Here is a 23196-nt window from a genome sequence, read left to right on the forward strand (position 1 = left end):
TTAATACAAGTCATCTATTTATTAGCTAAGTGCTTCAAAACATCCACAGCAAAAGCTACTAACTTTCAAGGGACTGATAATTATAAAATTATATGGTCTATTCCCAAGAACAAAAGCATCTGCCAATAAGGCAGATTGGTTTCAGTAATTTAGTGAATAGATACAAACTATAATGAACAGCAAGATTTCAAAATTATTTACTGTATTCTCACAAGAAAAAAATATAGATTTTTCCAGGTAACCGGAAGAAACTATTCCATTTACAGGTTTTCCTTGTAACTATTCCCCAGAACAGTACTGTTAACTCAAATTCAAACAAGAAAACTAACTGAACATTACTCTTTTTCCTGGCCTAGAAAATGCTGACCTGAAAAGCTTTTTGAAATCTTAGTATCACCCAGAAAGATAAATTACATATTTCTGTGTAATGCTGGCAGGGCCGAAAAATCCCACTAAGTTGTTGACAGTGGATACCCAGCTTGGACCCATAACACAACGGAAACCTTCCTCTAAAGTAGGAGAGACAAGGGAGAAAGGGCCATTACGTAAGTACATGTAATATAAACTTTCTGTCACATTAAAGAGATGGAGAAACAAGTCACTCGGGTCCAAAAAAGCTGAGGGTACCAGCAGTCTGTTCACTCTGCAACATTAACATGCTAAGTGGAGCAACTGTTTCGCATTAATCCTCATCCCCGTTCCACACGGTATTTCCAAGGGGGAAGCTAACTCCACCGTTTCTTCTTCCTGCGCTCATTAATACCACAGCGTGGCTCACCTACAGAGCTGAAAACATTTGCAGAGCACAGGTGGTCGCTCAGGCTCTTCTTCAACCAGGGTTCTCCAATTCCTGCGAGGGACCAGGGCGCTAGTCAAAGGCGCGAACCCAGCCCCACGACAGACCATTCACGAGCAGCAGGTAGGCCCGAAAATCAGCCAATTTAACGGGCCCCGCGTTCAGGTGATGCGGAACACGCGGCCCCGCCCACGATCTGAGATGATTCACCTGTGGTTCCCACGCCTTCCAAACAGCAATCACCTGGAAAGGCGCCCGGGACTCTGGAGTACAATCAGGGTCGGAAACTGCCAGGCTCTTTGGACGCCTAGACTACACGGTACGCGACAGTTTTTCCCCTGCCAGCTGCTGTGGGGACTGCAGCTGGGTCGGCTGCCTTCTCCGCAAAACCCCTTCCCGCCAGCTCAATGCATTACCTCACAAGAGCCGGTTAGGGAGGGCGCAGCGGGGCGTTCGCAGCCCGGCCGCTGTGAGGGCTGACCCGGGCCTGCCTGCCGCAGCCCGCCTTCTACACCTGGCAACCAACAGGTTCCGAGGCGCGGCGAAGTCAGGACCCAGAAGCGCCGGGAGCGGAGGCCGTAGCCTTTAACCTCAAGTCGCAGCGCGTTGAGCGCCCACCGTTTTCCACCCGCCTACTACGACGCCGTACCCGTTTCCCACCAAGAAGTCACACTTCCGCGTGGCAGGACTTCCGGTCGCTCCGTCCCGCCCCCCAGCGGAGCCTCGCTGCCCCCGGTTTTTAGCAAGGTGTCAGGAAGGCGGGCTCTGGGGTCGGAGCCCAGCCGCTGGCCGGCCATCGGAGCCTCAAGCCTGCATCTCATTCCTCTCTCCCAACCTTCCCTCCTCGTCACATCCTGTCCTTGTTTTCTGACGAAACTGTACATTTGAAATAATTGTCTTTAAAAATTCTATTAATTTTAACAAATAGTGATGGTCCCTAAGATGTCCACAGCTAGATTCTGAACATGGCTTAAATTCATTATTTAAGACTGTAAGAAGAAAAATATTTTACACTATTTCTAACAAAGGATTTCTGTAAATAATTAGCAAGCCAGAAATAATTAACTCAGAAATGGATAGCGTTTATTCTCTGACAGAAGGACTGATCCCTTTCCCCTTCCCTCAAAGAACAAAACTACATTATTACAAATGCGAAAAAAATGTTTATTAAGGAAACATTTTAACAGTTCTCCCTTAGCAGAATTTTACAGACTAGAGCACAACCTGAGGGCAAGGATTACAGTTTCAATCATTCACACACTACACAGGATGCTTATTTTACAACTGGAAAGTTGCTGAAGTTTGTGACATGCCACTATAAATGTATGTATTATTAAAAATTACAAATTGTTTGGTAATTACTTTGATAACCTCTTGAGCAGCAGCTCCTGCAAGGAAAAAAGGAGAAAAGCATATCTCTGAAAAAAGTGAATTTCAAGAGTTACATAAAAATATTCAATTCTGTAAAAACTTTTCTTTCCAAAAGCAAAGGTGTTTAAAAGTAATCCAAAACAGATATAGCTTACTGAGTCACACCAAAATAAAGGACATTTTAAAAAATTACTGTTATTAAAGGAAATAAAAATGTTATTCTATACATTCACACCTTGGGATGTTATGCTACAGTATCAAAGAATGAAGTATTTTTAATTGTAGTTTAGAAAGACTGGCAAGATAAGTAAAGTCAAAACAGCAGTATAGTTTATTGTATTTTTTAAAAGGATACATATAGGAATCAAAGATTCTTAAAGGACACCATTCTGCTGCATTTAAATTTTACCTTGTGCCTGTTTTACTTTTATTATAATAAGGGAATAAAGGTATATTTGTTCTAAATACGTTTGTAATTTGGAAAGGATCTATATTAAATGCTGCCAGACTGTTACACTCCGTAACAGTCTGAGTATATAGTAACAGTAACAAGTTTTTTAATTACCTACTCAAAACAAAGCAAACAATAGAAAAAAACCAAACCACCAAGAAAAAACGTCGTGATCTTTTATAATTCTAAACTTCATCCTTCACAAACATTCACTGTCTGAATAAAATGTGATACTGTACTATATACCAGATACTATTCTAAGTACTAGGGATATAGTTGGGAAGAAAAGATAAAAATCCTTGCCCTCATGGATCTTACTTTTCAGTAGCCAAGGAGAGATCATTTACAAATAAATAAAATATATAGTGTGCCAAATTACTTTAAAGTGCTAAAGAGAAAAAAGCAAGGAAGGGGGATATGAGTGCAAGAGGAGAGACTGCAAGAAATGAGGGAATATAATGAGGTGTGCAGAATAAGAATGCATATGTTATGAACTGCGTGTTTATGTCCCCCAAAATTTGTATGTTAAAGCTTTAACTCCCAATGTGATGGTATTTGGAGATAAGAGCTGGGGTCTTTGGGAGGTAATTAGGTTAGATGAAGTTATAAGGGTACTAATCCCCTCATGATGGGATTAGTGCCATCATAAGAAGTCACATCAGTGCTTGTGTCCCATCTGTCCTCCCCTCCCTGCACAAGAGGTTATGGCACACAACATAATGTGGCCACCTATAAGCCACAAGGAGAGACCTCACCAGAAACCAACCATGCTGTCTCTGAGCTTGGATTTCCAGCCACCAGTAAGTTTTTATGAAGGAGATAGCATTTTTTCCTTGGGCCTTGAGGAAGAGGTAGATCTTAGACATGCAGTAAATAAGAAGATTTACAGCAAATGGGCCAAGAGGGGTAAAGATTCATGGAGCAGGTAATAAAAAAGACGTGTTTGGCAAATGCCTAGGGTACCTAACTGGTTTTCTTGGTTTCACTGTATATAGCTGGTAATTGTAGGTCTGCTTTTGTTATGTATCTGTATTCCTACTCTGTTAATGTGTGTACGCAATTTGATTAGTAGTTTGTTAAAACCTATACATGCTTATGTTACTCTACAAGAAGTTATGTCAAAGAAATTATCAATCTTTCTTGATATTTTCTTCCATCTGCTACTTCTATAGCTTTTCTTCTTCCTTCCTAATTACAAACCTTTAGTAGAATTCATGCCTCATATCGAAAATTACCGAGTATCATAATTCTTCCAAGCGGTAAAGATACCTCAAGACAAATGCTGGGCATAGAAGCCACAGGGCATAAATCTGCAAAGAAGTAAAAAGCTAACCTTTTCAAAGAATACTGCTTCTCTCTCACTTACCAACTTTACATTTCCCTGTATGGCCCTGGAAGACAGCTGGTTAGCCAGAGACGGGTAAGATTCCTCAAGGGAGGAACAACCTAAGACAGGCACAGTCACAGGGGGGCCATCAGGTGAGAAATTGGGGATCAACAGAGGTGAGGCTTAGAACCTCACCCCCCGTTTTGAGAGAAATCTTCTGCATCCGTGGATGTTTTGTTGCCCTTGTCTAGCTTGGATTAATACTTAGTCTACAGGCACACACCTGATCATCTACATTTGCGCTCTTACAGCACTAAATTATGTTTTCTACCTTTATCTTGCATCTACCTACCACTTCAGCATTTTATTTAAAAATAAATAAATAAATAAGGGAGAAATGTGGGATTCACATATAAATCAAGTATAAAAATCAAATAATCATATCTGACTTGACTGTTTATAGTTCATGATGCGTGATCAAAACCGAAAGTTTCTGTGATATGACTGCCCTTGCACTGTTCACCATGTAAGAACTTATTCACTATGTAAGAAGAACTTGTTCGTTATGCTTCAGAAGATTGGAGACTGTTGAGAGTTAGGCTTGGGGCTGATTAATGATTGTGCATTGAGTCCCCTATACAGAATTTTATTGTTGTTAACAACCATTTGATCAATAAATATGAAAGATGCCCTCTCAAAAAAAAAAAAAAAAAGACGTGTTTGGCAGAAAAGCAAGAACATGAAAAAACCAGAGCCAAATAGGCTGAGTGGAACCAGAACCAGAACATACAGTGTTTTTGATGTCAAATGAAGGACTCTCGACTTGTTTTCTAAGGACCACTGTAGTGTATATGTGAATACTGGCAGGGCAGAGGGTTATTAAGGGAGAGACACAATCAGGGCTATTGTTTATCAAGATTACTGACTCTTTAGAAGTTTAAAACAGACAGCAGTGGGAGAGATGGAAAGCAGGGAGACCGGTGTAAGAGCTACTGAAATAACCTAAGCTTAATGTAACATCCGGCTTCACTGACCTCCCTAGTTAAAATAGCTAAGAAAGCAAAACAGCCTTCTGATCTATGCAACTCACCCCCTAAGAAAGCAGCAATGGTGTGTGGCTCAGCAGCTCCATATCGGCAACTACAGGAAAGGATGGAGACGTGAATTTTGATCAGGCTTATGACAGGACAAGCATTATCTCTTATACAGCCAAAAAAATACTCACAATTCATGGACATAATCATCTTTCACCATTACAGATAATCCATGTTCCTGAAGGAAGCCAGTGAGACAACACTTCAGTTTTCCTATATCTTCTTCAACTTGATAGTTAGATACTCCTAGAGATACATACGTAAATTAATTTTCATTGAACGGTATGCAATTCAAAATTAATGGCTACCTCCTTTATTTAATCCAGGGTTGGGTGTTCTAGTCAAAACAGTGAAGCGTGAAACTGAAGTAGGAACAAAAATAACAAGTATGAGACTAGTATTTGCCGCTATCACAAAGCTGAACAATTCAAGAGAACATCTAAAACCTATCAAAAATTTAAGTTTGATAAACCTGCTTTGTTCACTGCTCTATACCCAGTATCTAGAAATGTATCTGGTGCATAGTTGGTAATCAATAATTATTTGAAAGAACTGAATGAACAGTAATGTCTTATTTATACTCTTCATAAAAATTATGTTTATTATCCATTTCCAGGAGAATGAATGACATGGAGGACATGAAGTTGTAATAACAGGTAACATGTACTGAGCATTAATACATGCTGGACATTGTTCTAAGCGCCTTATATATATTCATGATTTAATCCTCACAACAAGCCTATGAAATATAATCCCAATTTTATAGATAAGAAAATTGAGGCATAGACAGGTTATATGCCTGAGTTACTTAGTAAAACTGGGATATGAGCCTGAACAGTTCTTAATGATTACATTATAATGTCTCCGAAGGTAAGTATTATTACTATTACGAGAAAGGAAAATGTAATTGCCATAATATTCAGGTATTATAAAAAATAGTATTTTTTAACCCCTTTAGTTTAAAAATTATCTTCACTATTCTTTAATAATAGTAATACCTATCCTTTATTGAGTACTTAACCCCCCTGCACCTACCCTCAGCTAGGTAATTGAGCACAAGATACTTGGCATGTGTTAAGTGATTCCCATACATCACATACTTAACCCTTACAATCTAACAGAGTAGATACTATTTGGCACTATTATCACCATTCCACGACTGAGAGAACTAAGACTTGGAGGGAAATAGTGACTCACCCAAGGTCAAAAGACAGTTGAGTGACAGAGCTTTGATCTGAACCTACATTTAACTCCAAAGTCTGTACGCCATGTGGTAGCTAGACTCCCAAGATGGCTCCCCAGTGCACACTCCTTCCTGTCCTCATGTAGTCTACTCTCACTCCTAAACTATGATGGCCCTGGGAATCCAATAGAACACAACATAAGTGATACTGTATGATTTCAGAGGCAAAGTCATAGAAAGTCTTGTACCTTCCGTCTGAGTCTTTTGGAATGTTCATTCTGGGGAAGCTAGTTACCATGTAATAAGTCTACCCAGGACTGCCATGTTATAAGGAAGTCCCAGCCAGCCATAGACAGAGATGCCTATCAGCCCCTAGCAGTTCCAGCTATCCTGACTAAAGTACCAGACACCTGAGTAAAAAATGTTTTCTTGGATGTTCAGCTCAATCAACCCATTAGAATGATGCCAGCTTCAGGCATCATGCAACTCTTATGAGACTCCCCTCTCCCCACTGAGAACTGCCTAACAGAGCCCAGCCAATCCACAAAAACATGGGAGAGTAATTTGTTTTAAATTACTAAGTTTTAGGTTGGTTTGTTATGAAACAGATAATGAGAAATACATTCTAATCCACTTAATAAAAATAAAGCAATACATATTTGGTATTTACTCCTTTTCTTCTGGTAACCTTGCTCACTAAGACTATAATTCAGTGGGCATACTACATCAGTTGGGGCAACAGGTTCTATGATACACCTAGAATGTGCCTCTATGCAATAATCCCACCCAATTATCATCTTAATAAAAACATTCTGGTTAACTAAAGATCTTTGACATAATGCCAATTTCCCAATTATGTTTACAGATAACAAAAAAACAGATCTTGAGCAAAGAAATCCCCACATCTTCAAAGTTCTGAGTTCAGAAGTCACTGGCATACTTCTTGTGGCTTTCCCATTACACTCAGGAATAATACACTCAACTCAGGGTGAGTCTCAGAAAGTAAACTATGGAAACTGACAGGAAAAAAAGTTTTATTCCATATGCATTCAACCAACATTCTCATGTAATGGTTTAGAATCAAACACTATTTGCAAATATTTACACTTAAAAAACAAATGGTATTTCCTCACTGAGATGAATTAGGTATAAACTGTTCACAATGTAAAATTCAAGCACCACTACTACAAACACCCCAAGAATGTTTTAAGATTTAATTCAATTTAAGTATTTATTCAAGATTTTATTGTATTGGATAATTTGAGTGCTATTCTTACCTGGATATCTACCGTGTTGTTTATAAAATCTATCAACAGCCCGTAACATCAAGTATAATACTATTTCATTATCTGGACTGTCCATGCTGGAAACTGAAAGGAAAACAATTTTCAGTATAATTTGGGTAATTCATGACATAAATACAATGAAGGACTGAGGACTGAATTTACTATATATTCAAGTTTCAGGATACAAAGAAATATTTTCAATAATAAAATAGAAAATGGTAAATAACAGTAAAATAAAGGGAGAAACACCTAAGAAGAAACCCAGGGTCCTATGAACTATTACTGATAGCCATATAATCTCTACTAGAGAAATAACATGCTGACTTTAGTTCTTATACGTATCACACAACTTACTCAGTGACCTAACATGATTTTGTATACATATTTTTATGTTTTGAAATTATTACTACTTCTTAGTTTACAGAATAAAATTTAGAGTATAAATATTTATGTTATCTTTTTTTATCACCATATACCAATACTATTATACACAAAATATTTATATCTTTAAAATTGATAATCTAGCATCAAAAGTTACTATACTTACTAATTTCATCCTTGTTAATTGTATCTAAGCCATATTCTTCAGCTAAGGATCGACATCTTACCACTTGAAGAAATGCAGAATTGCTGCCTGAACACACGAAGGACATTATGGAAGTAAAGGGTTGAGACACATGAATATTCCAAGTCACAGGTCACTTTAATAGGAAGTTTTGTGTATAGTTTTTACAGACATGGAAATGTAAAGAAATGCTTTTCTATTTGGCTCTAATGGTTAGCAGAGAAAGCACTAGAACACAAGTCATCTTAATTCATGTCTAGGCATTACAACCAGTTTAACACTGAGTAAGTAGGTGATAGTACCTCCCTGAGCCTCAGTTTTCATTTGTAAAATGGGGATAAAATTGTTCATTTTTGAGAGTTGTTCTTGGATCAAATGTGTAACCGTGTGAAGTCCCTACCTAACACAATGCCTGGCAGAGCTCAGTGAATAGTTTTATTATTATTATGGATAAGTAGTCCTAAAGGAGAGTGTTACATGTATTGTGCTTTTGGTATATGTGAGGCTTTAAGTAAATAAACATTATATTATGAAAATTTCAATCATCTTGGAGACTGTTGAGAATTAGGCTTGGGGTTGATTAATGATTGTGCATTGAGTCCCCTATACAGAATTTTATTGTTGTTAACAACCATTTGATCAATAAATATGAGATGCCCTCTCAAAAAAAAAAAATTTTCAATCATCACCCAAGTAGAGAGAACAAAATAACAAACCCTCAAATACCTAACATCCAGCTTTTAATCTGTTCTCTTATAATCTAGTAGAACAAACACCACAGCAAAAACAAGGTACAAGATTAGTAGTGGACAAAACATTAAAACTAAGCTGAGCAAACATTGTAGAAGAGTCATGACATACAGAACTTGGATATGTATTTTTTAAGGAGGAGGGAACGTACAAAATACAGACTTTTGCAAAAACTATAGGCTGTGACTACAGGGAAAAATCTTCAGACAGCATGTAAAACAGATTTTACTATTCTTAAGATAATACTTAAATAAAAGACAATGCTGCTTTGGACCAACTGAGAAGTTACCAAGAAGACTCCAGGAGTCTAGCTATTCTGAAACTAGATGGCAAAATTCTTAATTCCATTATAGTCATTTAACACAGATCAAAATAAGTATTTAAATTAATACTGTCAATGTACATGTGATTTAAGACCTCATACCCAAAATCTTCAAATAAAACTTTCCCAAATTATTTAAAATTAATGAGCCAAATATAATTCTGTATTAATAACAATTTTCAATTAATTGACCTTCATATCTTTTTAGCACTGCCATAAATAGATATGCTCTATCTCTGACTCAGTCTTAAAATATTCTCTCCATTTATTATGAGGAAAAAACCTTACCCAAAAATTGTATCTATACTCCTGAAAGCATGCAACTGTTTAACATTCTGGGGAACACTTCCAGTGGCATATTTCTATCAAGCAAAATAAGCAAATTAATTCAAGGGACTTACAGAGTAATTTTAATTCTTTCTCTGAAATGGACTCTGGTGCCTGTAAAGACATAAATGCAGGTTTTGCTCCAGTACAAAAGAGAAGATCAACAGAAGGTATAGCACAAAGCTCATCACTGTGAGATGGGGAGGCTTTCTCTAAGTACTGGGAGAGCACTGAAAAAACACCTTGTTTCTTTATGACAGGTTCCTCCTTAGGCAGACAAGTGAGAGATGTCTCTGAAGAAGCTCAGAGCCAGTGTTACACCCTCTATGTCTAAACCTTTTTGGCTGGAGTTATTCCATCAAGCTGATAGGAGCTGTGTTGTCCATCAAAAGCAGTGTACCCAGCACCTTACCTGGCCTATAGACTGCAGCAATTGGGCAACATGATTACCCACAGCAGCAGCATCTTTCTTTGCTTTCTCACGGTAACTGGAAAAGAACAACAAAAAGCTACTATTAACAAATTTTAAGCATAGCAAAATTTAAATATCACCATGAAGCAAACAAAAAATTTTCTTTCCTTTACATGCAAAAATACTGGTCTGGTAATACTCAAAATATGAAAATGCCATGGAAATGCTACCAGCAGCATCTGTTAGTGGCAGGGAATCTTCCCAGTGTTGATGATGGACTCTTAGAAGCCACTAATACCTGGAGTCCCTCTATAGTTAATAGCACTCAACTTAAAAATTACCCACCTAGAGGGATCGATGCTCCATGCTTCCCAGACAAATGACCTGACAAAACATGTTACTGAAGAACATGATTTATCTCCTTGAAGCCAAGACCAAAGAAAGTTAAATACTTCCAAACTACCCATCTACAAATTCATGTAAAACTTTTCTTTAAGTCTGTTTACATTTGCACCCTCTCAAGCTAATTGGTGTTATGCTGACTACCTATGATGTGAGGTCAAACTTCTTTCTATCCTCATTTGGCTTTTCCCAAGTTTTAAGTAGTTGAACTTTTAGACTAGGACAACAAGGATTTGACAGTGACAGTGATGAAGAGTGCAATCTGTCTAGAGAACACAGACCTGTGTGTAACATTATTTGGCCCTTGAGAAAACCAAGCCAGCAGCTGGATTCATCAGCACCATGCTGGAACTACATAAGGGCAATGTCCATTGAGACCTATCCTTGTGACAGTCTATCTGGGTTCAGGCTAGTGATACCTGAACAGCATGTCTCTATCTATAGTCATCAACTCTTTAAATTATGAAACATGAATGATAAAAAATTCATCAAAACTAAAGACTTAAAAGTTTTAAGTTACAGATAAAAGAAAGTATAGGGCCTTAGTTGAGAGTATGGAGCTAGGTTTCAAGGGCTGAAACCCAGGTTTTCCCATTTACCAGCTGTCTGGTAAATAACCCTTAATAAGTTACCTTTTCTATGCTTCCATTTCCTCATATGTAAAACTGGGACAATAACAGTATCTCTCTGAGGGTTGTTGTGAACATTAAATTAGTTAATAGCTAGAAGAGTTCATAATACAGTTAAGTGCTCAAATGTTAAGTTATATCATGAAATATGAAAGAAAAAAATCTGCCCCCTAGAGGGTATATATGGGAACTCTCTGTATTTTCAATTTTGCTGTGAACCTAAAATTATCATAAAAAATTAAATCAATTTTGAAAAAATCTGCCCCCTAAATTCTTTAGCTTACTTTTAAAGCAATGCAATTATAGGATTTTGATTTGATTTTTGATAGACTGAGAAAACATGTTCATCTCTAATATAAACAGATTAGTTTTTCTGTTACAGTTTGAAAACACTGACTTACACATTTTGCAGTTTTATGTATTTGCTTGAATCTGCAATCATATCAGGAATTGTGCCTCGAACAGGTAAATTTCCTTGACCCTCTTTGGCCACAAATTCCTTTAAGGCACGAGCTAAAATCCAAAATGATGGAGTCTAAAAGAATAAGAAAAAAGCTAACTAATATTAAGTGGCATTTGAATTTGACCCAAAGGTTAAGGTGACACTATTTTTGCTTTTGTTGTTTTTACCTGTTTGGTGATATTTATGCAGCAATCATCATTAAATATATCTTCAATACTGCTTGGGATCTAACAAAGAAAGGAACATGAAACATTTACTAAAAAATGTGACCATCTTTATTTTCACTGCTGTATCTCCAAACAAGTTCTTTGAATTCTCAAGATGTAATCAAATACGAACTTCTTATTTGCTTAGACTTTCATTTAGAAATAGTACCAGATGCTAATTTGATAGGGAAAGGGAATGGAAGAAAATCCCTTCCTGCCCAGTGTTAGCAGTGAAGACTGACCTATTCTTTCCATCATAAATGGGGTAAAGTAGGAACCAAAGTAAATCTTTCTTACATAGTTATAGCTAAAGATATAACAAAGATTACAGGCATTACTACCAAGCTAGATTTGTAGTCCTTTCTGTTTTTTTATCTTGTTAAAAATTTGAAACCCTAACATCCTATCAGTGACTGCTGAAAGCTAGGTAAATTACTTTTAATGCTAGTAAGATCACCATACATTAACAAAAATGACAGAAATTATAGGCTTTGATTCTATAGTTGTGTTTTACTGATAACCTCCTAACTGGTCTCTCTGCCTCTGCTCCCAGGCCCCTATAGTCTATTTTCCTCACAAAAGCCAGAATGATATTTTAGAAATATAAATCAGGTCACTCCACTCCCCTGCTCAAAATGCTTCAATGGCATGCAAGGCCCATATGATTTGGCCCATTCTGCCTCTCCAAATCTTAAGTCCCTCCCACCACTTTCCCCCTTGTTCACTTCACTTGAATCACACACACTTTCTTACTGATCCTTGGACAAATACTAAGCTTCATCCTACTTCGCGGCCTTTGCACATGAGCTTGCTTCCTCAGCCTGAAAAGCTCTTCCACCAGATCTTTGCATGTCACTTCACTCAGGCTTAAACACATCTCGGAGAGTCTCTCGGGCCCCCTCCCAACCCCACACCTCCTCCTTCCCATCATGCTCTACCCCTTCTGCTCTAATTTTGTTCATACCACTAAGTGCATTTATCTGTTTACTTAGTTCACTATCCCCCAACCATGAGAACTTTGTTTAATTGGAGTAAATATTACATTCAGTGAAATGCATCAAATCTTAAATGTACAATTTGATGCATTTTGATAACTTTACATGTATTTTTAATCATCACCCCAATTAAGACAGAAAAATTTCATCACCCCAGAAAACTGATTCACAAAATACACACGTTTAATCACTCAGCAACACTACCTCATTGTCTCCAAAAAGTTTGTAATAACACCTTAAGCACCTTCCTCACTTGAAAGGCAGCAATTTTTGCTGTTTTAAATTATAAGAAAGTTCTAACTTAAAATATTAGTTATGTTATTCCAAGTTTCCCCAAAACCTCACTGGCCAGACTTGAACAACAAAACAAAACAAACGGCATCTAAATGGAGTTATTTTCCAAATAATCTTTAAGGAATACTATATCATTAAGAATATTTTTCATTATATCCAAATAATTATGGCTGAAAGCAAATGCAGGGTAAGATTTAACTTTTCAGGCAACACTATTTTGCACCAGCAAAATATCACCTTCACTATGTAATTCCTACCCCCAAATTGTTACAATTCACAAATCATCTTCTTCAAATAATTTATGTAAGTCATTGCATCACTATTATATGCTGACACACTGACATCCATTTTAACAAAGACAAAACAGAATCTTATTAAAACAAGATTCAATCTACATTATAGATTTTAATTTCTAACCAGCTACACAATTTAGAAAAAACTATCTTAAATTTAAAATCAAACATATTTAAGGACTTCAGAAAACACTTTTCTTTTGTGAATCCCTTAGCCACTCTTTTAATACCTGCGTTGTATTTAGTGCCGTGTTCACATTTTTGATAGCTTCTTCAAAATTCTCTTCATCTTCTGGAGCCCCATTTTCATTCTTTAAAATTCCTATTAAAATAGAAATTGGTCAGCAGACAACAACCCTTTTCATCTCACTCTTCTCCCCCCAACATTATGGAAACAACCTTGTCAGATTCTGAAGGGAGGATCAGATATTGAAACCCCAGAAATATGGCTTATCATTAGTCATTCTTAAAACTATACAAGGAGTGGCTTCTAAACCTCCCCTGAGGAAAAATAAAAGCTCATGATGGTGTCATCTGACAAAGGCACTGACAGAAATCCGATAAGCATCAGCCTCAAGCAATTTAAAACTATATAACAGTTTAGTCACATCCCATAATATTACCTTGTCTAATCAAATCTCTGAAGTCTTCTTTTTCTTTATACGTTTTAGGTATTCGTCCATTTGTCTAAATTGGTTGAAAATTTTAAGACTTTAATTATAAAAAATCAAAATATGGGAATTGAAGAGTCCAAAGTTTCCCCCACTCTCCCATCCACATGAGATTTCTTAGTAAATATAAACCTCAGTGAAATCAGAGGCTGACTTGATAGACAAAAGAACTTTACAATCATTCCCACTGCCTGTTTCAGAATGACATATTCAAATTTCATTTTGTTATTAAAAATATCAGTAAAAGAGGAACTGCTAGATTTAAAATGAAAAGCACCTATCTGCCCTGTAACCACAGAAGAAAAAAAATTAATCTCCCACTCCCCTCCAATAAATTGAAAATACAGTTACATATGTAATTTCTTTTTTAAAAAAAGGACGTACTTCACTATGCCACTGTGCTAAATACTTAGCTATAATCACGATCCATGGCGTGTGGCTATGGTCCTGAACATGAGAGAAAAATCAAAGAAAATGTCAGTGTTAATTAACATTAACTAATTAACACTTATCCTTCACTACACCTTCTCATTTTCAACAAATTCAACAATATTTATGATCATCTTTCAGAATACGTACAATATTGAATGAAGGAAAATGAACTGGGTTAAAAGCTTTACAAATTTTTTTAGAGACAGTGTACAATTTAATCCTAATATGGCAAGTTTGTACTACAATTGTCCCCATTTTACCAAGAAAACAGTCTCAGAGATAGCCACCCAAAAATAAAGCATGAGTCTCTTGATTTCAGATCCCAGTCCTAGACTAAGGAAAGAGCATCTTCTCTGGGTTTTCCAATGAACCAAATACCTGCATTAATTAATATGTAAGAAAAAATACATATATTCCTTAAACTATATGGTCTCTTATAAGTATCACTATCTCTGTAATGAAATATGCAGTTGTTTGGTAACTCAAACACTAAAAATAATTTTCAAGAGGCATCAACTTCAACAAACACCTACCCCAAATCCAAACTATTTTAAAAAGTACATCTATTTGTTTAGGAAAGGGCCATGAAGAGGGCTTCTGGGATACGTTAATGTCCAATTTCTTGACCTGGATATTGATTACACAGTATGTTCAGTTCAGCTAATTAACTTCAATAAAAAAGATTTTTAGATTTTGGGGAAAAATTAATTTATTTAAAACAAATTAGGTACAGTGCTGTTACTACATAATCTGGATGACAGGAATATAGAGGTCTATAGTATTTTCTCACTGTGGTATAATTCAAAAACCTTACATTAAAAAAAATGTTTGAAGCCTATCTATAAATGGAAGGTCATATATCCTACCAACCTTTTTTTCCATATGATCCAAATCATAAGACTGAAAATGTTCTCTCAGTTCAGGAAATGGTTTATCCAGTCGTAGATCCTCTAATGCATTATCTGGATGAGATTCTATTACTGTGAAATAATCCCAAAGATAAACTTCTTTAATGATACTGCTGGCAATACACTCTGTTATAGAACTTAAGAGATTTTTTAATGGGCATAGGGCCTACAGGTTTTTTCATTGTTTGTTCATTACTGAGGTAAATTTACATACACATTTACATTTCATTAAGTGCACAAATTGTAAGTGGACTATAGTTTCAATCAAAGTAAAACCAAGACTTATTTAGAGAAGAATTTTCTTGTTGATTTAACTGAAAAAGATCAACATTAATAAAAATGTGTGTTCAGATAGCATGTAAACCACCTTCCCTTCCCCTCCTCTGGTCTTCAACAGAAAGCATCACCATCTACCTAGACCTCTCCCCTAGCCACCTGATGTCATCCTTGACTTCTTTCTTCCCTGGCCCAACATAAGTCACTCAGCATTTCTCAGTGTACTTCCTACACAGTTCTCCACATGGGGGAGTACAGCAGAGTATAATTTCAGCAAGTGTTTAGATCCTAATATGGCAAGTTCAGTCACTTGTTAGATGTGTAACCTTAAGCAATTAACTTAATCTCCCTGGGCCTGAGCATCCTCATCTGTAAAAAGCAGATATAACAGTAACTATTTTATAAGGATTTAGGGAAGGTTACATGAAATAATTCACATAAAGGCAGGCACACAGCTAGCAACATTAATCTTATTATTATTATCTACCCCCTCATCCCTATCTTTATAATATCTGCCTTAAGTCAAAGGCATGGCATTCACACACGTGTGCTCTCTCTCTCTCACCTGGACAACTGGAAATTTCTGAACAGCAACCCTTGCCTCCAATCTTTGCCCCTTCAAGTTCATTTATTCTCCACCCAGCTACAGACTGACCCATTTAAGATGAAACTTTCACCCTGTTACTCTCCCACTTACAACTCTTAAAGGGCCCAGCACCACCCAACAAGGCACTCCTGAACTGCCCAAGCAGGAACTACTCCCCAGTGATGTTGCCAATGCCAACTGCTATCATTGCACTGCAGAGTACCCTGGCTCAGGGCAACACAGGAGTATTGAATAATGAAAGTTTCATGATGACTTAAGATTAAAATTTTTAAGTAAAGGACTAGTTGTTGTCTTGAGTTGATGTAATCCTGCCTATGAATGACTTTGCTCTCCTGTAACACTGTCTCCTTGGACCAGTAGTTAGGTAAATTCCTTGCTTGTTGCATGGAACTGTAGCTAAACTACAGGGAGCCTAACACCTGTATGAGAATGGGATAAAATACTGGTAGGGAAAAGGTGGTGTGCTACACTGACAGACAGTAACTGCACTAGAGGGGGTGAGGATTTAATAATATTGGTTAACTGTTGAACCACTGTGTTGTACACTTAAACCATCATAAGATTGTGTATCAATGATACTTCAATAAAAGAAAAAAAATGTGGTGTGACCTCTATGTGTCAGTGTGACCCACATATGCTGGCTCTTCCCTGTGGCATCCATACATGCCCTATGTGGATTAGGAGGCAAAAAAACCTATGGACTTGCATAGTGCTGAACTTTCTAATAAAATGAAGAAGCTGTACCTGTTACAGCTTCTGCTTTGTATCCTTCTATAATGCTAAGTAAAGGAAATGTTAGAGTAAAACCTATTGATTATTTGCCACTTTGAACCTATAATTGGAATTGTGCTGTTACAAATTTACTTTATAATTTAGAACTGACTTCCTAAATTGTCAAGTTTCTAAACTTATAGCGAAAGCAACCAATATCACACCTCACAGGTACAATAATTTTACCTGGATGTTCTTTTATAATGATCCTCATATAACCAACTAGTCCGTATGTTCTACAGATCAAAAGAGGGATTTGGGAATTCCAGAGGACATCTGCTAAACGTAGTAACATACTGTAAAGCACAATAAATAATAACATAAGCAAATGGATATATCACAAGCATGGAAACACCTTAAAATAAATGAACTTTCTTACTAAAAAATGAATCCAAAGATTTATTTATTGCATTTACACAAGCAGGTCAAGGATACACTGAACAGGAAGCAATGCCACAAGGTTGCAGCGTCAAAGAAAGTATATCTTTTGGACTAGAGAGAGATGAAAGCCTCCTCTTTTGCATTAGGGAGAATGTTATTGAAAGACACTTCCTAACATTTGCATAACAAAGAAGAAAATATTAATAAAACGATAGTATATACCTCCAAGCACTTTATATAATTAATCCTAACTAGGTTTTTTTCCACTAAAAAATAACCAATGTTGAATTTAACTGCTGTAAATATATATTTTTTTAGAAGTTTCACATCTCAATAATTTTCTCTTCCCTATCTTTTCAATGTTGGAGATTTGTAAGTGTTTCCAATTAAAGGTCTCCATAGAATTTAAGAATTTTGAGAAGTAGACTCTGCAGAGAAAACAAAACTAAGCAAACCTAGTAAGAAATTAAAATAAAAAATTAACATAAAAATTTACCTTTCAGGAAGCTGAGTTGCAACCACAATGGTAAACCTACAGAAAAATGAAGGGTCATTGTCTAGAAGGTTTTCTGGACTCTAAACAGGACAGAGGGAAAAAATTCAACAATTTCACAATCATATTAAACATGGCAGAAAACAATTAAGCTATGTTAGAACAAATGAGGGAACATGCTAGACTCCAATGCTGAAGTAATTAAAACTCTCAACTAAAGAACAGACAAAAATTCAAAACTATAAAGTCCTAGGGCATTGAATTAAAAAATCACATTTCCACACAGAAATAATAATGTATATACATATATACCTCTTCCACAAAACTTCCAGAGACATCACTATTTAATTCTTTTAAGAATTCCATGGCAGCTTGAGCACGATTCTTTTTAGAAACAAAGCATTTGACTTGAATTAGAAAAAATGTGGCTAAAATATAACACCTCAATTTACAAATCAGGCAATCACACTATTAAACTACCCAAATTTCATGCATAGATTTGACAACTCTGCTTTCATAGTGTTTAAACTGACTCAACCAGAACATCACCTACAACAGAGCTAAACTGTCATTAACAGTTCTTAACAACTACATTATTTGCACTGAATTTTCAGATTAGGTAAATTACCAGAAAACTCTGGGTAGCAGGCAGGGATATTCTGAATCAAGTTCAGATTCACTCTAACCTCCCACATTTACAATCCTGTACAGAAGAGGTCAATCATTAAAGAAACAGTCATTTCCACTCAGAATATTGTACTAAGTTAACTAATATGACTGTAAGATTTTTAATATGAAATACAAAAATAAAAGATATTATGGCTAACTCTTAGTTTAAAATCTTGTTAACTAGAATACTCCATTCCCTGAACATGAACATCACTCAATATTTAGCTTTAGTACAGCATACAATGCAAAAACACAAACAGTACTATGTTCTTAAACTACCAAACATAGATTTACAAGATCAGAAAAAATTAGCTAATTGAAGTTTTTTCTCTGCATAATAATAAGCTCCTTTAAAGTCAAAGCTTTTCATGCAATCAAAACACAGTGGGCTCATTAGATACTCAAACACAACTATATAACAAACTAATTGTTTACCTTGCCAATACTGCTTCTTTGAAGGAAAAAACTAAAATAGAATTAAAAAAAATTAAGGGCCTCTTTGACTACAAAGGAAAGGTTATTTGTAATACCAAGTATATTTCATTCATAGTACAAAGCAAACTATATTCTGATTACAGATTGTAACACCCTTCTGGAGGAAGAAACCTGGATGAAATTTGTAATCAAAAACAGGCTAATAAATTATTGTTTCCCAATGTGTGTATCACAGAATAAAAATTTCATAAGGTGCTCTGAGAGAAAAGGGGTCCCTGGCTTAAAAAAGTTAGGGAAACACCATGTATTTCCTTCTTGGAAATTCATAATGTCCACAATACACATGAAAGTAAAGTCTTATATTAAAGAATAACTTCATCTGACCCATGTCCGAAACTCATTTGACCATGGAATCCATTTGCCTATTTAGTAGCTATTAACATTCCCTAGAACCAATGTTCCAAAGACCACGTTTGGGATATGCTGTACTGAACCATTTGCTTTTGCAGATAACTATAACAGATTTACTCAAGCTTCTTCCCACACATCCCCTTGTCATGCCCCAGTGCCTAAATCCCAGGCTAATCGGAGTCAGGATACCATTTGAAACACATGCTCAGTGACTCCATAAGAAAAAGCTTATTCTTATCACATCCTGCTCTAACCAACCAAGTAAGCGAAGAAAATAGGACTTTTAAATATTTTTTTAAAAGGGCTATGTGATGGATATATTATCACCCAAAGAAAAGATATCAAATATCAATATGAACTAAATTCTAATTTCCTTTTTATCTACGCATTTTGTTGTTTCCCAACAAATATAATGAGACATCGCAGACGCCCAATGCTCTGAAAGTCTAAATCTGATCATCTCTAAAGAATGATATACAGGCCATCCTGAAAATAGCATTTTTATAGATACATGGTAGTGTAGAGAGAGACATACCTGGAAAACACTTAGACAACAACACAAATGAGATACTTTTTATTATTCTTATAATCCAAAAATACAATTATTGTTAATTATATACTAATATCTAGGAATCAATGCAAGGACTAAGGAAGTATCCAGATTTCACAAATAAAGGAATAATGACTCCATTGAATTAATAACAACAATAAAGACAGTAATGATGAGAACCTACTCGCCAGATACTGCTAGCACTGAACCTATATTGACTCACTTCATCCTCATCATAATCCTAAACATAGGGATTATTTCCACCTGACAGTCAAGTCACCATGATTGAGATGAAGCTGGTTAAGCCTCACTCCTGTGATAGCGCACTGCTTTTCCTAACATGCATATATTTGAAAAGAATATAACATACTTATTTCCAGCATCTTCTCCATTGACTTGATTTCCATCAATAATTGTAAATGAACCAATACCTGAAAGGTAAAACAGAGTCAGTCAAGAATATACATTTCCAGTTCAAAACCTTAAGTAAATTTACAACCACAAAACTACATTACCTGGTAATACTAAGTTCTTAAGAATTTCAGTTCCTGTGGCTGTTGCATTTATTAGGCAAACATGAGCAGATTCTAAAGCCTCTTGCCCATGATCACCCCACAACCTACAAAACAAGACACAAATTCAACATTTTTAAAACTTTCACAAAAATACAACTTTATTTGAATGGTTATCTTTGATCTTTAAAGTGTTCTTACGTAGAATAACTTATGTGATAACCAGGGCAAACATGACACAGGAACTGTAGGAGGTGTTACAGGGATTTAATAACTGAGTAGCCTAAGCCTCAGACAGGTTGATGCCTTGCATGGTTCGAAGGGGTCAAATCAGAACTAGGAACTTAGTCTTCAGCTCTTACAGAACAGAAAGTCTTTCGATAATATTAACATTAAAGTAAAGTGTCTTAGACTTAAAACCTATTCTGTTCTCTAATTTCTTCTTAAGTTACATGGATCCAGTATATTTAAGATCCTGACCTTGGACTTATCAATCAATGTGACATCTGCAAGAATGACAAAAGCTTTACCAATGAAACTGATTAACTATCATTTGAAAAAACTTCACATTGACTTCTAGGAGTTTTTTAAAATACCCAATGAACATTCTGATAGCATGATTAATAAATACATATACTGGCAAACACAAAGATATAACAAGGATTAGAAATATATATTATAACCTGACTCACATTAATGCATCTCATTAACTGGTCAATGTACATGATCACACATGTACCATGGCATATGGGCTAACCTGGTTATCTTCACCCAGAAAGCCTATTAATTAATTTATCTTTTCTTGTTGGTAGAGGAAGTACAGAGGGAGACCAAATCATTATAAAAATTTCATAGCCTGGAGGACTGTCAGACTTTAAGGTGCATTCCCTGTCACCCGATCTAAGGCAGATTCCCTCTTATTGTGTAGCCAGTACATCCTCCAGAACATATCACAACTGTAACCGCCTCATTTAGTTTTTTATTTGCTGAACATCCATCTCTCCATTCCACCCTAAGTTCCATAAGAGCCCATGCCACTCCGAGTTCACCCCTGGAGCTCTAATGCCCCCGTACAGTGCTTTGCTCAGGATAACTGATCGCTGAACAGCTATCAAACATATGGAGCAATAGCCTAGAAGAACCAGACAGACTGGAAACATCTGTATTTTTTCTATGTAAGTAGAGTGCATAGAAGACACCTGACATATTTGGTTAATGGATACTTGGGTAGCTGGACAGAGAGCCTCAGAGAATACTGGTGCATCATGCATCTCTTGGTAACATATTTCAAGAAAGGGCCCAGATAAGAAATCAATCCTCTCTACTCTCTTGCTGGCCTAAGGAAAGGGCTTTGTTGATGGCTGGCTGGCTGGCTGGCTGGCTGCACAACTTCACTTCTTCTACCTGCTTCCCTCTTGACACTTCAAAACCAGTAAGCAGTTCTCACTATGAAAGGTAAAGTTTGGTTCTTAAGTAGACTGGACTCAGCAAATCTCTCTTTTGTTACAGTTACTTAGTAACCTCAAATATCTTCTCAGTTCTGTCCTGGAGGGTTGTATCTGCATTCAAAACACAAGGCACTCCAAGAATTTACAAGAGAATACAAGTTGGTTACAAGGGTTCTGCCACCTTCCTCCAATGAACATGATCACATTTCATAGCTTGGAAGCACAGTGATGTGACTAAGTACCAGCTCTGAAAAAGTCAGAGGGTCCTGAGATTACATCCTGGCTCAAATACATGGGAAATTCTGCACAAGTTATGTAACTTCTCCAAGACTCGGGTTCTCCATCAATAATGCAAAGAGAATGTCTGCCTTCAAGGCTGCTCTCAGAATTAAGTGCCTAAAAGACCCTAATACAAGCAGTAGGCTGTAGGTGCAAATGGGAGTTCCAGTCCTTAGAGACACACTGTAACCTCTCCTGGCTTGGGGGCTCCAGAAAGGGTAGGGAAGGGGGTGATAAGCATCTGTGTCCCTTCCAGTCTTAACACATAGAAGCAGCTCAATAAATAGGAATGGGGAATGTAAGGAGAAAAGGCAAGAAAGTAGCCAAGGACCTGCCTGATGGTTTATACCTGCAGTGTCCATCAAGGTAGCTATTAGCTACCTGTGGTTACTGAGCACTAGAAATGAGGCTAAGTACAAACTGAGATGTGCTGTAAAAGAAAATGCCAGATTTCGAAGACAGTTGTGAAAAAAAATTAAAATACCTATTTTATGTTGATTACGTGTTGAAATGATAATATTCTGGATATGATGGGTTAAACGGTGTATTAAAATTAACTTCACCTGTTTTTCTTTTTAACATGGATACTGGAAAATGTATAATTACATATGTGCCTCGCATGAGACTAACGACATTTCTATTGGACAGCGCTAGCTTAGAACAATACCTAACACTGGGTGCCGCTCTCGGCGGCAGGGATGGTGTACTCCTGATGCCCCCATTCAGAAAAACGAGGAGTCTAAGCGGGGCGAGGCGGGCCGACAGACGCCCTGGTGACCCGTTTGACGCTGGAACCGCGTACCTCGAAATGCACATCGTGTGGCGGGAGGGAGCGCCCCTCCGGAGAGGGGGATCCAGACCTCGAGGAGCACCGCCGGCCCCAGGCCGGCTCCCCGAGCTCCGCGCGGCGCGGCCCGGAGGGAGGCCCGAGAGGCCCGACCGCGCCGCCCGCTCGCTTAGGCCCAGCCCGGATGCATGGGAGCCCGCCGGCCCGCCGCCCGATTCGGTGAGCCCTGGCTCACCTCAGCTGCCGGTCGTACTTCTGCTCCTTGAGCAGCCTGCCCAGCTGCGCCATGGCCGCGCCCGCCGCGCGAACAGCCGAGTCCCACCAAGCACCGCCACCAGCTCCACGAGGCGCAGGCGCACTGAGCGCCCCTTGGACGCCGCTGTCTGCCTCGCACCGCCCG

At 37.3% G+C, this 23196-nt stretch overlaps 2 protein-coding genes across 6 annotated transcripts in view; both read right to left on the reverse strand.

Moving 5' to 3' along the window:
• TERB1 (telomere repeat binding bouquet formation protein 1) overlaps window positions 1-1346 on the reverse strand; it is an 85001-nt gene extending 83655 nt beyond the window's left edge. For 2 of the 4 annotated variants that reach the window (XM_057492668.1, XM_057492667.1), the window contains exon 1: window positions 1213-1346. The gene's annotated coding sequence lies outside the window, so the exon portion shown is untranslated. The remainder of the gene's footprint in view (window positions 1-1212) is intronic. The other 2 variants (XM_057492669.1, XM_057492670.1) reach the window with 1 other exon arrangement.
• Window positions 1213-23187, reverse strand: NAE1 (NEDD8 activating enzyme E1 subunit 1). 2 transcript variants are annotated; one of them, XM_036897693.2, is made up of 20 exons: window positions 23032-23187; window positions 20286-20389; window positions 20141-20201; window positions 18810-18840; window positions 18018-18089; window positions 17709-17788; window positions 17018-17127; window positions 15140-15249; window positions 14222-14284; window positions 13790-13853; window positions 13397-13488; window positions 11546-11605; window positions 11317-11450; window positions 9885-9960; window positions 9547-9586; window positions 8056-8142; window positions 7500-7592; window positions 5171-5285; window positions 5036-5085; window positions 1213-2184 (listed from the first exon to the last, which is right to left on the reverse strand). In XM_036897693.2, the coding sequence occupies exons 1-20, from the start codon at window positions 23082-23084 to the stop codon at window positions 2075-2077; spliced, it is 1605 nt and encodes a 534-aa protein (XP_036753588.1). In that variant the 5' UTR covers window positions 23085-23187; the 3' UTR covers window positions 1213-2074. The 2 variants fall into 2 exon arrangements, with proteins under 2 accessions (XP_036753588.1, XP_036753589.1); XM_036897694.2 differs by lacking the exon at window positions 8056-8142.
• Between the last annotated feature and the right edge of the window lie 9 nt (window positions 23188-23196).

The sequence above is a fragment of the Manis pentadactyla genome, chromosome 15, assembly GCF_030020395.1.
Source record: "Manis pentadactyla isolate mManPen7 chromosome 15, mManPen7.hap1, whole genome shotgun sequence".
In the NCBI taxonomy this organism is placed as follows: domain Eukaryota; kingdom Metazoa; phylum Chordata; class Mammalia; order Pholidota; family Manidae; genus Manis; species Manis pentadactyla.

Excerpts from the sequence above, each read along its gene's own strand:
- NAE1 (XM_036897693.2), bottom strand. The coding sequence starts at position 23,084 with ATGGCGCAGCTGGGCAGGCTGCTCAAGGAGCAGAAGTACGACCGGCAG. Across the intron at positions 9,587-9,884 it reads TGCTGCAGTCTATAGGCCAG|GCACCAGAGTCCATTTCAGA; the intron begins GTAAGGTGCTGG and ends ATGTCTTTACAG. Across the intron at positions 8,143-9,546 it reads GAAAGAATTAAAATTACTCT|GCAGCAATTCTGCATTTCTT; the intron begins GTAAGTCCCTTG and ends TCGTGTGTTCAG.